General features: G+C 33.1%; 1 protein-coding gene across 1 annotated transcript; it reads left to right on the top strand.

The window, feature by feature from the left end:
- The first annotated feature begins 826 nt into the window (after window positions 1-826).
- On the top strand, window positions 827-13,459 carry LOC126886633 (translation initiation factor eIF-2B subunit beta). The gene is made up of 7 exons (XM_050653624.1): window positions 827-996; window positions 3,017-3,233; window positions 3,466-3,605; window positions 5,845-6,001; window positions 7,075-7,269; window positions 10,684-10,880; window positions 13,367-13,459. Exons 1-7 carry the CDS (start codon window positions 938-940, stop codon window positions 13,437-13,439), a joined length of 1,038 nt encoding a protein of 345 aa, XP_050509581.1. The 5' UTR covers window positions 827-937; the 3' UTR covers window positions 13,440-13,459.
- Window positions 13,460-14,378: the final 919 nt, after the last annotated feature.

Below are 14,378 nucleotides of genomic sequence, written 5' to 3'. Positions count from 1 at the left end.
ATTCGTGTTCTACGGGTCAAAATACATAAAAAAAACTTGGGTAAGTCCATCTGAATTAAGAAGGCCGTTGTACCCCCCCCCTGGCGACAGGACTATATTATAGTAATGCCGTGATTATTCAGAAGTGCACCAGAGAAATTATGTTTTTTTAGTGCTGACATTTCTTTAACTTTAGTGTGTAGATTAAATAGATCGTATCTTTTTTGAACGTCCTCGATCTATTTGCATTTTATTATATAAAATCAATAAGGAGAAAATCAATTCAACTACTGAATGAACAACTGACATATTATGTCAGTTGTAAAGTTTCATCAAAATTATCATATGTACATTCCCTATGTTATTGTTAAAAATGAGGGTAAAGATACAGAAGAACAAAATTATTTTGAGATTTTTAACAGGGGTCGTTTACCTGTTCCACAAATGTTTACTGTACAATTAATTTGAATGCACTGACTTGAAAAACAACTTTTTTAAATGTAATTATAATTATGATTAGTTAATAGGTACCTACTAAATAATTAAAAGAAAATATAAATTTTATATAAAATTTATTTAAGAGATATTAATCAACCTCAAACTGAAGATGTTATTGATATTAATAATAATTATACTAAATTAATTCGAGATTTAAAATACAATTTGACAAAAGGCAAACCGACTCAAGTGATAATTAATACATATTCCGTTATTTATAGATAGGTCTTCTATTTGACAGCATCACAGTGTTGCCACATCTAATACGACGACTTTTCAAATAATGTACGTGCCTGAATAATCAAAACTAGCTTAGTGTTTATAATAAAAGAACAAGAAGTTGCATTAAAGTGACAGTTGCATTAAAGTGGCAAGTGACAGTGACAGTTTTTCCTAACCTAACTTTAGAATTTACATTTATTATTAAATTTTGAGAAAATTAAGTAACTTAAAACACAAAATGCCCGACAAAGACAGTTTACTGGATGTGAACAATTTAGTTAGTGATATAAAGCACAAGTAAGTAAATATGGTATCGTAATGACAAACCATATGATGCAATTTTGGTAGTTCTAACTTTTTATCCCTTTTGTGAGTAAACAGTTTATGAGTTCTACTCAACCTCAACATTTCCTTAGCTTTATAAACACAAAAGTACAATAGAAAATCAATTGGAACTTAATTACTTAACGGTTAGTCTGAGGAGCTTTCAAAACTATATTTTAGAGTCACCAAGACTATTTAACACGTTCGCTACCAAGGGAGTACTTAAGTTTCTTCCTTATAGACCATAGCTATTTAAATTACCAGTATATGCAGTGGGATCCCAGGCTCACGGGTGAGACACTGGTCTATACGAAGAATGGATGTGGCTCATGAGTCGCTTGGTAGTGAACATGTTAACATTAAAACCTCAGAATTAATCCAAAATATCAGTGTAGTTTATTCATTATGATACAAAGTGGTATATCGTTAATATCACAGCTTAATGACTATAAAGTTGTGTGGAATTACCTATTCTCATTCTCTGTTACAATTACAATTATAGGTGTATCTTTCTTCACATTATTCCACCTGTGCAAGTAGTATTTTCTTCAAAGATCCCAACTCTATATGTCTCACCTACTTTCCATAAATGTCTATTATTTTATATAATCTTGTCTGCGATCCAATCTATGCCAACAGTTTTCAAATAACAATTAATCTTTTTTATCAGTTTCATTGGTTTTTTCTGTTATGAACTGGCAAAATTCATCATTGATACTGCTTGACTGATCACCAAGGCATTTTTAGATCTTCTAAAGGAATGCTGTCTTGCTCATTCCATTTGAACTAATCCCAGGAAAATAGTTTTAAATGTAGGTCAAAAAATCTGATATTTGTCATTTTCATTGAATCTGAACTGTTTTTTAAACTCATCATGTAGTGAAGATTTCATTCTCAATAAGTTTGGTGTTCTATTTGTACTCTCTTCCTTCTTTAGTAGGTATATTAACAATGTGGATATGTGGAATTATTTCAGAGATGCAGAAAATACCTGTGCTTGTTTTTTTAGTAAAATCTTCAAACATTTTAAGGAGTTTGATGCATTGTTAACTGAGGTGTTAAAATGTGGCATCTCTAATAAATATTATGGAAAACAAATAGGGCCAGGGAATATTACAATAAATGTGTTTAATTAGTGAAATTCAGTATGGTTAACCCATTTAAAACATGTAATGAACTTGTTTTGTCTAGTCCAACAAACAAGACTTCAAAAAAATACAAAGAGTACAACATAATATTCATCATATTTAACACGTTGGCTGCCGTGAGACACAACTGTTGTGTTACATGTTGTTTTCAATAACAGCTGTTTGACACACTGTAGTTGCCTCATTAGCATTAAAATGTGGGCCTTGTGGCCGTAGCCACTGTCAGTATACTGTCAGTCAGACAGTGACAATTTTAAATATTTGACATGGTATCGGGAATATTTTGAGTTGTAAGACAAAGATAGATTTGGAAATATAACCACGGACATTGTGTTCATTTTTTTCGAATCCTGAAAAAACCAATAAATATTTTTGAAAAATTTAAACGCAGAATGAAAGACTATATTATTACCGAGGGCCGAAAGTCCCTTAGAATAAATAAAAAGTTTATTTCGAATGAGAAATTTGAAATTAAAAATCACACTAAATTTTCTCTTAGATTTTCACCCCTGTAACTTATTAAAATAAACATTATAAAAGTTCTCAGGGACTTTCGGCCCTGGCCAATAACGTAATCTTTCATTCTGCGTTTAAGTTTTTCAAAAATACTTATTAGTTTTCTCAGGATTCGAAAAAAATGAATCCCCATTTGAATAGCATTGCAGCCGAAAATACATACCCATCCTCTTAAATAAAACTCAAAAATGATCAATCCAAAATTTGAATACATTTTTTTTAAATAAATATAGATTTGTTTGTTTGTTTGTGATTTGTGTGGATGAAGACAACAAAAGCCAATACTCTTATGTAATATACTTAATGTTTTTTTATCTACATTATTTTAGAAAGCTGGACAATTCTCTAGATATAGCGTTGAAAACAGAAGAGTTACTAGAAAAACTTATTTCACAGCAGCAATGGAAAAGTGCAAGGGAGTTAATGAATTTAATTAAACTGAGAATTAAATTTATTAGAGAAAATGTACCTACTGAAGCTACAGCCACCAATATTATGAGACATATATTGAAAATAATTAGAGAAGAATATGAATCAGCATTAAAGGTAGGTAAACCTGTTTTTCTTGTTTTTGTACAAATCATATTATCAAATTGAAACTATACAATATTAATATAATAAAGTATCTAATAAAGTATTTCATTTATAATATATTCTTTAATACTTCACTACTATTGATGCATTTTTACATTCTCTCAAAAGGAATGTGCCTTGAAGTGTGAATATGCACACCATTCAGATTGCTAAATACCCAAATTAATTACTTTGTTTGTTTTAGAAAAAGGGAGAAGGACAATCCTTGCATCAGCTTGTGACATCTCATCCTAGTGATATATTGGACTATTCTGAAGCTCACAGCAGTTTGAGGTCAAATTTATTGGATCATTTAGGAGAGTATAAAGTTGAAATAGATTCAAGGTAAAATAATACAGCTATTCATTTGTTGTGTTTGTGATATATCACAAACTAGCTTTTTTTGGGATTAGAGTTTCAAAGGTCTGGGAAGGACACGCAGATACTTTTGGATTCAACAGGACTATGATCTGGTCGAATTTTATAATAGGGGAGGCAAGGACGCTAAACGACACCGCACCCATCTTATCGAAAATATAATGACACTCAAATTCAATAAAATTTACATGACTAGATTTGTCTCGAAATTACGCTCGTTTTATAACATTGCGCCAACTCTGTATTTTGCTTAATTAGGGCGTTAATTGTATTTAAAGTTTAGCGAAATCACATTTTTGGAGTCCATAAAAGTGTCATTCATAAATAATATTAGTCTAATGGCTATTCACAAGGGTTTACCGTGCTTGAGTTAAGAGGATTAGAGGAACTAATACTTTTGTACGCCTGGTCAAATTATACCTACTTTATTATATATAATCCTGTGCCTTAAAAATTTATAAAGTGGCGATTCCAAAAATCTTTTTTCTCTCTTTGACATACAAAATACATAGTTGACGCAATGTTATAAAACGAGCGTAATTTCGAGATGAATCTATACTCATTACATTATATTTTCCATAAGATGAGTGCGGTGTCCTTTGCAGTTACTCAAGAGTTGGGGACCTATTGGGTTGTGAAGATTAGGTCCTAAAACCAAAAAAAGGTTTCCGTTTTAGTGGGGACTTTCCATTTTTTAATGTAATTTTCCATTTCCAACAATCGTTTTTTCAGATTATAGCACCATCTATCCATAATTCGAAAAAATGTCTCGAATAAAAGTTACTTATTTTCACGTAAGGAATCCAAATCTGCACTAAAAAATGGGGGCTCCCATTTAAGATTTTAAAGTAACCCCCACCCGATCCCCGTGGGTGATCGTGTTCGATGTCATTCTATAGATTTTTGAAAAATATTGAACACATATTTTTCAGTTTTTTGATCTGATGTTCAGTTTTACAAAATATCGCCGGGTTTCTATTTAAAATTTTAAAGTTATCCCCACCCCTCTTCGTGGAGGGTCTTGTTTGGTATCATTCAATAGCTTTTTGAAAATATTCAACATGTGTTTTTCAGTTTTTCAATATGTTTTCAGTCTCCCATTTCCCATTTCGCCCCGTTCAAATCGTCAGATTTTTGAAATAGGGGCCGTTCAAGTATTACGTAACGCAGGTTGGGGGGAGGGGGGGTCAAAAATCTTCAAAAATTGCATTACGTAATACTTGAACGCCCCATTACGGTGCGTTACATAAAGGGGAGGGGGGTGGCAAAAATCTTAAAAATTCTCGTTACGTAATACTTAAACGCCCCCATATACACTGTTCTGTATGTACTTGACTTACCTTACCTTAATCTGAAGATTTCGAGTTTTTATAAGAATAGATTTTTTTTGGGTCCCCCTTACCGCACTTCCCTGTATTAAGAGTCCATATATGGTAGATATGGTACATTTACAGGGAACAAGGTTTTTGTCACCATGTAATTTTTTGACGCGTTCGAGTAACTTCAAAAATTCCCACTTGGGCTCCCCTACCATTAGGTTAGCCCAGCTGCATACCAACTAAGCTTACTCACTATGACCAGCATTTCTTTTTCTTCTACTTAAAGTACCGTCTTAATGTTAGAGATCATCATGATTACTTGACCTATGTACGTTCATTATTACCTATCCTAAAAAGCTGGTTAGACGACCAATTAAACCACTCTTTTAAGATTGCGTAGCCATGACTTTCATTGCCTTCCAATGTTACACTTAAATCTTTCCTTGCAAGCTGTTTCCTTGTTCATCTCCTCATGTACCCAAAGTATGTAGTTTTGTATCTTTATTTCATTATTCAGTTTTGTTTCTTTTGAAAGTCTTCATAAGACCTCTTCATTCGTGACTCTGTCTATGTAAGATATTCTCAAGATTTTTTCAGTCTCATCTAGAAAACTTCCACTTTTCTCATCATCGCTTTTTTCAGAGTAGCTGCGTCTATACCGTACAGTAGGATACTAAATATGTAACATCTACGCATGCACATGTTTATATTGACACTCGAAAGTTCTATTGCAAAAAATTGTTTCATTTTCATAAATGAGTTTCGTGCAATTTGAGTTTTGGTTGTTAGTTCCTTTGAAAAATGTTTCTCATTTATTAAAGTTTCAAGATATTTATATACACGTCCGATATTTTGGCATTTTTTTATTTTATTATTTATTTTTTTAGTTCCGAGAATATAGCAGCACAAGCATCAGAGCATATTCACATGGATGAGATGATTATGACAGTGGGGAAATCTAATACGGTAGAAAAGTTTTTAAAATCTGCCGCAAAAGAACGACATTTTAAAGTGGTTGTTGTTGAAGCGGCGCCATTTTATGATGTAAGTACTGTATGTTTTTCCTTCCAAAGTAAAGATTCGTGGACACCTTTTTTCTTGTATGTTGCCTTATATTATAATTAGTTTTGGTAGGTAACTCACAGTCCCTTCTCGTTAGATCACATAAGTGCTGCAAAACCTAAATTCACTCATACCCGTATTGACAATTTAGTACAAGTTTAGCAAACTACCTTACGGATAGGATTGCATCTGTTCTATCTTCGGATGCCTTCTTACTGGATGTCCAGATTATCCAGATATCCGCTGGGAGCGTTAATTATGATTATTGTATAGGTCACGTGGTACATTCTGACAACAAGGGGATAATTATGTGTATGCTTTATGTGTGATTTACAAAAACAAGAGAACATTTAAAATTTCACTATAATTTTGTGCTAAGGTATTAATATGGTTTAAATATAGAAAAGTATGAAGAGATTTTAAGGCTGACAGCCGAAGTGTGACGTCACGACTGTCATATTGTTATTATCACTTTGTAAACAAAGGTTGAAAAGCCAGAACTTGCTCACTCTTTTCACTCATAGCTCACTCAAGGCTCACTCACAAGCCTTTTTAATTCCTATAAAATTGAAATTGTGCTTTTAAGATAATATAATTTTTAGTGATATTCACAAAGCAAAGGTTAGGAACTTTTGTGAACCATTGTATTTTGTATAATAAAAATAAACACTATAGTGAAAGAGGGATATGTAGATTCTTTGTGTTTCCAAAGAATCTGGTCGAAGAAAAGAGGTAGATTTCATTACTAAGGTAAGAAAATATAGTAAAGAAAAAGAACTGACTTTATCGCCCGTCCCCTACGGCTTACAAATTATGCCACCATAAGAAGCACTGTCGAAATGTCACATCCCCACCATGTCAACCCTCCCACCGGATAGTTAAAATTCTCCCAGCTTCTTGCTGAATATTTTGTCAACCACTTTTAATTTGCATGTTACGGAATTTTTATAATTTTAATACACACTATTGACAATGATGTTATTACAATAAAATCTGATAATTCTCGTAAAACTAGTGACAATCTTTATAGAGTAATATATGTAAATTATTTTTAGGGCCACATAATGGCAACCCGTTTGGCAAAAAGCAACATTCAAACTACCGTCATACCAGATTCTGCAGTTTTTGCCATGATGTCCAGAGTTAACAAAGTAATTATAGGAACGCACACAGTTTTAGCAAACGGAGGACTACGAGCAGCTAGTGGAATACATGCAGTAGCCTTGGCGGCCAAACAATTTTCTGTGCCTGTGAGTAATGATGTTTTTAACCTATTTTTTCCCTTAAGATTACGTTACCAAATACTATAAAAAGTATATATAAACTCCTGGACAAAATTAACGCACCACTCATATTTTTCTCAACAATCTTTATTTATTGATAATTTACTGTACGAAAAGTTGCCTGTGGACCTTGTTTGACAGTGACAGTTGTTATGTAAGCTAATAATAGTCTTGTTTTAACAATAATTTGTATTAGACTTTGTTTTAGACTAAAAGTGAGTTAAACTTTTCATAAAAAGTGCAGATTAAGAGGATGGGTACGTATTTTCGGCTGCAATGCTATTCAAATGGGGATTCATTTTTTTTCGAATCCTGAAAAAAACTAATAAGTATTTTTGAAAAATTTAAACGCAGAATGAAAGATTACGTTATTGGCGAGGGCCGAAAGTCCCTGAGAACTTCTATAATGTTTATTTTAATAAGTTACAGGGGTGAAAAACTAAGAGAAAATTTAGTGTGATATTCAATTTAAAATATTTCATTCAAAATAAACTTTTTATTTATTCGAAGGGACTTTCGGCTCTCGGTAATAATATAGTCTTTCATTCTGCGTTTAAATTTTTCAAAAATATTTATTGGTTTTTTTCAGGATTCGAAAAAATGAACACAATGTTCGTGGTAATATTTCCAAATCTATCTTTGTCATACAACCCACTCAGTCGAATGGAATATTGTCAGCATACTGTCAGTCAGACAGTGACAATCAGTGACAATTTTAAATATTTGACATGGCATCGGGAATATTTTGAGTTGTTGATTAAATAATATTGATATATAGTGTATTTGATAAATAATTGATTTAAGACGTGAACTTAATAAAAAGTTATTTATTGTGTATTATTTGTGAAAGATCCAAGCAGAGAATACATCAGGATAATATATTCTGTGATCCAAGTATTTTGTTGTTAAAGATGTTCAAAATTGTAAGCGTTCCATAGTAATTAACAATATATTATTAAAAAATCACTTTAACACTTTTCCTCTTTTCTCGATTGAGTATTAGTTTTTGTTGTACATATAAATTATTACAATCACTGAATACATAGTTAGTGAAAAAATTATCACATTTATTAACTGAATTAATAATTTGCAATTATAAAAATAACAGTTATTCAAGAACATTCAAAAGCCATCTCTTTAAATTAATGATGATATTTTCAAGTAGAATGACATTCTAGTAATGTTTACATATCCATACCAGTGTGAATTTTAGTTCAGGTTATTTGCTGTGTAAAGACAGAAAAAGTAGGAATACCCATAAAATATTTGCGAATTATGTACCGATGGCCTTAAAGCAAAGTGCTTGTGAAAAACCAGCTTTTTATTGTGATATTTTTCATCACATGCATGTTTGGAAGTTCATTTGCATAATAATCAAATAAAAGAATGTGTGTGTACTTTGTACGCACGTAAGAAGTTATACTTCTATTATAATATAATCTAACTTCATATTATGATTTCAACGGAATCAGTATACCTATATACTTTAAACAGTTTTTTTTTGTATTGTATTTAAATATTAAACTAATTTTAGAAAAAACAAAAAAAATACCAAAAATTAAAAAAAAAAAAAAAAAAAAAAGAAGGATATGACTTTGTCAGGATTCGAACAGGGGACCTCTCGATCCCTAGGCGAATGCTCTATCGATCAGCTACCACCGCTTTTGTATTCAGTCGATCATGTCTCGGACATAATTACAATCACGGTGACAGATACATTAATTGAAAATAAACATTTTCAATAATACTTATTAGGAGGAAGACAAATCCACAGACATAAAAATTATAATAAATATAGTTACTAAAAACACTAATAATATATTCTTTTCACGCACACCTTATTTGCGCTACATAACTTAAAAGATGTAGCGACTAATACCATACTGTAGGTGTGCGCATGCGCCAGGGAAGTGCCTAAAGAAGTATAACTTCAAAAATGAACCGCCAAAGAAATTTGTCAATGGAGGAGGCAGTGCGAGCATCGACTCTCCTAGATGAAGGATATTCAATGTGATACGTTGCAGGTTTGTTAGGAAGACATCATTCCAGCATCAGTCGCAAGGTGAGGCGATATAATGAAACATGGTCGTACCATCGAAGACCAGGGCAAGGGCGAAAACGTTGCACTAATCAAATTAATGATCGTTTTTTGAGACAACGTGCTCTTAGAGATAGGAGAGTCACCAGCAATTTGCTAAAAAATGAACTAGCAGATGTTCGAAATGTCGCGATATCGTCTCGAATAGTTAGAAAACGTTTACATAAAGCAGAATTGAGCAATAGGAAACCGGCCAAAAAACCCTTGCTTACCAGAGAACACAGGGTTCAGAGATTTAATTTTGCAAGATTGCATCGAAATTGGACCATCGATGATTGGAAACGAGTTCTTTTCTCCGATGAGACTAGAGTAAGCCTAAAAGCTCCAGATGGTCGTGAGCGTGTCTGGCGAAGGCGAGGAGAAAGGTTTGCCAGCTGCAATATCTCTCTTAAAGTACCTTTTTGTGGTGGCTCTAAAATGTTTTGGGGGGGGAATTTATTTTGAAGCTCGTACGGAGTTGATCCCCATACGTACGAGGTCTATGGATGCCCATTATTACTTAGGCAACATTATTGTCGAACATGTAATGCCTTTTGCTCCGTTTCTTGGACCTAATTTTTTATTCATGCAAGACAACGCTCGTCCTCATGTGGCTCGACAGGTTATTGGCTACCTAAATTATTAGAGTGGCCACCTAACAGTCCGGACATGAATCCTATAGAGCATCTATGGGACTATCTCAGTCCCTCAGTATCTCAAAAAAGATTCGAAGTCGTAAACCCCCTATTGCCAATCACAACCAACTCATTGAGGCCGTTATTGAAGATTGGGAGAATATTCCGCAAGCATTTGTTGAACATTTGATATCAAGCATGCCTTGACGCATAAATGCAGTCATAAGAAGTAGAGGAGGGCCTAAAAGATATTAGTGTTGACCCAGATGCAGTTTAGTGTTACTTTACTGATTTTTTCTTTTTGCAATTTGGAGTTATGCTAGCTTATTTACGCATTTCCGGCCAAAACAATTTTTTAAAGAAACAATAAGGCAAATTAAGGTCATGATAAAGTCATGTTGGACTTATTTGTAGGTGTTAATTGTTATTTCAAGGTAACTTAGTTTTATTTTGTGTTCACATTGTAAATATTTAGATTAATTAAAGTGGTGTGTCCAGGAGTTTATACATATATATCCGGTTCTATAGCGTTCTACGCCTTCCGGTACCCAATCGCCAAGCCTGTCGATCTACCCAGTCTCTTTCTTGTAGATTTCTTTCTGACATGGCTTTTGTAATTCCTTATAAAAGGTGAAATGCTATAAAATTATTTTTCTGTTTGTTTTTTAGGTTATGGTGCTCTCCCATATGTACAAATTCACTCCGATGTACGTTGTATCACACAATAATGAAGCTTTTAATATATGTGCCTCACCAGCCGATGTAATTCCTCATTCTGCAGGAAAAATTCTTAACGATGTAGAAATTTACAATCCAGTTTTTGACTATGTACCACCAGAATTGGTCACATTGTTCATTTCACACCAGTAAGTAACATTCTTCTTCGCTTTTTAATGTGTATTCGGACTGAAATAATAAATTGTGCATTTGCACCGCTAGAGCAGTATAAGGCAGAGTAGTTTGGGCCTACTGTACACAGAGAAGGTAACAAAATACGGTGCTACGCTTCAACCAAAACATTATTACTCCGGCTTTTGACCCTAGATATTCAGGTTATTTATGTTGAGTAAATAGTAGAGAATAGAAGCTTAAGCTCCATACTTTACCTAGTTGGCTAATATATCAATATTTTGCATTTTTTAACGGTTAAAATTAAAACCAAAAATTATTTAAATTACTAAATAATAATTCTAGTCGGCCAGATAGCCTAGCTGTCTAGTGCAGCCGATATGTGAAACAATTGTGCATTTAATGATAGAAGTATATAATTTGGACCACATAATATACTTGACATAAAGGTTCAAATTTAGATATGAGGTCATCTCAGATTTTGCCTTTTACAAAAACGGTGGGCATTCAAAATGGCGACTATACATATGTGACTAATAGCACGATAACTTTTGAACGAGACGTCAGATTTTAACCAAATTTGGTATATATGTTCTTTTTTGACGTATAAGTCAAGGTCTTGAACCGGAAAAATCGGTTTACCAGAAGTTGTGTTTTTCCTGGTTTTTATGTAAAAATATGTTGTTTTTTTTTCAATCTTTTCACCCTATATGTATTAATTTTTCAAATCGTTAATACCGCCATTGAAAAGAGCTTAAAATATTTTATAGGAAATATTTTTAACTTTTTAGATATGTTAATTACCATTTAATAAATGTATAACGTATCTTTACATGTACCTATGTGCGGCAGATTCGTGCAAATATTATAAGAATTATTGTGCATTTAATGTTAGAAGCATATAATTTGGACCACATATACTACACATACAAAGGTTCAAATTTAGACATGAGGCCAACTCAGATTTTGTCCCTTTTACAAAAATGGCGGGCATTCAAAATGGCGACTATACATATGTGACTAATAGCACGATAACTTTTGAACGAGACGTCAGATTTCAACCAAATTTGGCACCAAGGTTCTTTTTTTTATGAAGAAGATCGAGGTCTTGAACCGAAAGAATCGGTTTACCAGAAGTTGTGTTTTTACTTTTTTTTTTTTCGTAAAAATGTGTTGTTTTTTTTTCAATTCTTTCACCCTATATATATAAATTTTTCAAAAAGGTAATACCGCCATTGAAAAGAGTAAAAATATTTTTTAGGAAATATTTTGAACTTTTTAGTTATGTTAATTACCATTTAATAAATGCATAACGTATGTTCACATGTACCTATGGGCGGCAGATTCATTTTGAATGCCCGCCATTTTTGTGAAAGACAAAATCTGAGATGGCCTCGTAGCTAAATTTTAATCTTTGTATGTGTAGTATGTGTGGTCCAAATTATATGCTTCTACCATTAAATGCACAATAATTCTTATATTATTATTTGCACGAATCTGCTGCACATAGGTACATACCTACATGTGAAGATGCATTATGCATTTATTAAATGGTAATTAATATAACTAGAGTTCAAAATATTTCCTAAAAAATATTTCTACGCTCTTTTTAACGCCAGTATTACCTTTTTGAAAAATTAATATACGTGTATACAGGGTGAAAGAATTGAAGAAAAAAAACATATTTTTACATAAAAAAAACAGGAAAATACAACTTCTGGTAAACCGATTCTTCCGGTTCAGGAGCTCGAGCTGATCTACATCAACAAAAGAACCCATATACCAAATTTGGTTGAAGTCGGACTTTTCGTTTAAAAGTTATCGTGCTATTAGTCACCTATGTATCGTCGCCATTTTGAATGCCTGCCATTTTTGTAAAAGGTAAAATCTGAGATGCCCTCATATCTCATTTTGAACCTTTTTATGTGTAGTATATGTGGTCCAAATTATATGCTTCTGTCATTAAATGCACGAATCTGCCGCACTAGTCTGAGGTGCTCTATCGACAAATCTAGAGGATATGCGATCGAGTTAGAGCCCCGGCCGGTGAATAGAAAAATAAAAAGGCTAAATTATGGCTGGGTCTGGAATAAGCTGGTGTCTGATCGGCCTAAGGGGGAGCTGTACGACAAGGGATAAGCGCCGGACTCCACTTGCGATTTGTAGTCGCGACATTGTTTCAAATACAAGTCAATCCATTTGCGACTAAATAATCGTGGATTGACTTGTATTTGAAACAATTAATGTGTTCAATCTTCGCGACAAAACAATCGCGCGACTACAAAATCGCAAGTTGAGTCCGGCGCTAAGGGCTTGCGACTCGGATGATACTCTTCCATAGATCCCTACCGGAAGGGCGTTGACGCCTAAAAACGGTGTACCTATATATAGATAATAATTATATAATACAAATCTTCACTTATTTAGTTGTTTGCCTTTTTGACTACGGTAACAGAACTATACTTAATTTCTGTGCCTGTAATATTTTTCTTTTCTGTTTTAGGGGTGGTAATGCGCCTTCCTATGTTTATAGACTACTATCCGAGTTGTATCACCAAGACGATTATGATATATAAAAATAAATATTTTGTTATAATTATTGGTTTATATTTTCCCCTGTTTTTGTAGATTTCAAGAAGGCGTCCTCATATACTTTATTAACCTCTTTGCTGCGGATGACGTCGACAGACGTCATATACAGAATTGTATTTATAAAAAATGCTTCAGGTGATCATCCTCTAATTCAGAAGTGATTCGATCACCAGAAAAATACCAAATACATACCAGATATAGTCCAGCGGACAGTTTTGACGGAGTCCAGTTAGAACAGTTCACAAATTTAGACACTTGGGAGTAGTACTAAATGATAAGTTGACCCAGATACCGAAATAAAAGCGACAATAGAACAGACCAGGAACATGTACAATAAATGGACGCAAATTATCTATATCAGAATTAGAGTTATTAACCTTCCGATGACCAACCTTTTTTTGTTACACGGATGACCAACGGGGGTAAAAAATGACCTCAGGTCAAAAATGACCTGGATTTCATCTTCTATATCATAAAAATCGCTAGCAGTAACAATTTCCTGTAACTCAGCCACAGTAAGATATTTGCGGGCCATATCTTATATGTACACAAAATACTAAGAAACTACACACACCGGTAAAATTAGCCGAACACCTTAAAAATGGGACATGTTTGATGTCTCGAATTTCCTAAACCAGTAGTCCGATTTGAGTGATTTTTTTATTATGTTATAGCCTTATTGTTTGAGAATATCGTTATAATAATATTGTTGCTAGACAGGTAAATATCATTTTATACCGGGTGTACCAATCATACTGTGTTTTTTTCTTAAAATTTGGAACACCCTGTGGAATATTCTAGCATATGTAAAATATTAAAATTAAAACTCGATTGTAGAGTTAGGCTTTCTTAACATTTTCCTTTTCGATTCATTTACTTATGTGGGATAATAAAAAAGTTAAGTGCCTTAACAACTATCCACG

The sequence above is a fragment of the Diabrotica virgifera genome, chromosome 6, assembly GCF_917563875.1.
Source record: "Diabrotica virgifera virgifera chromosome 6, PGI_DIABVI_V3a".
NCBI classification, from domain to species: domain Eukaryota; kingdom Metazoa; phylum Arthropoda; class Insecta; order Coleoptera; family Chrysomelidae; genus Diabrotica; species Diabrotica virgifera.
The sequence above is the reverse complement of the archived record's forward strand: the minus strand, read 5'-3'. Positions and strand labels throughout refer to the sequence as shown.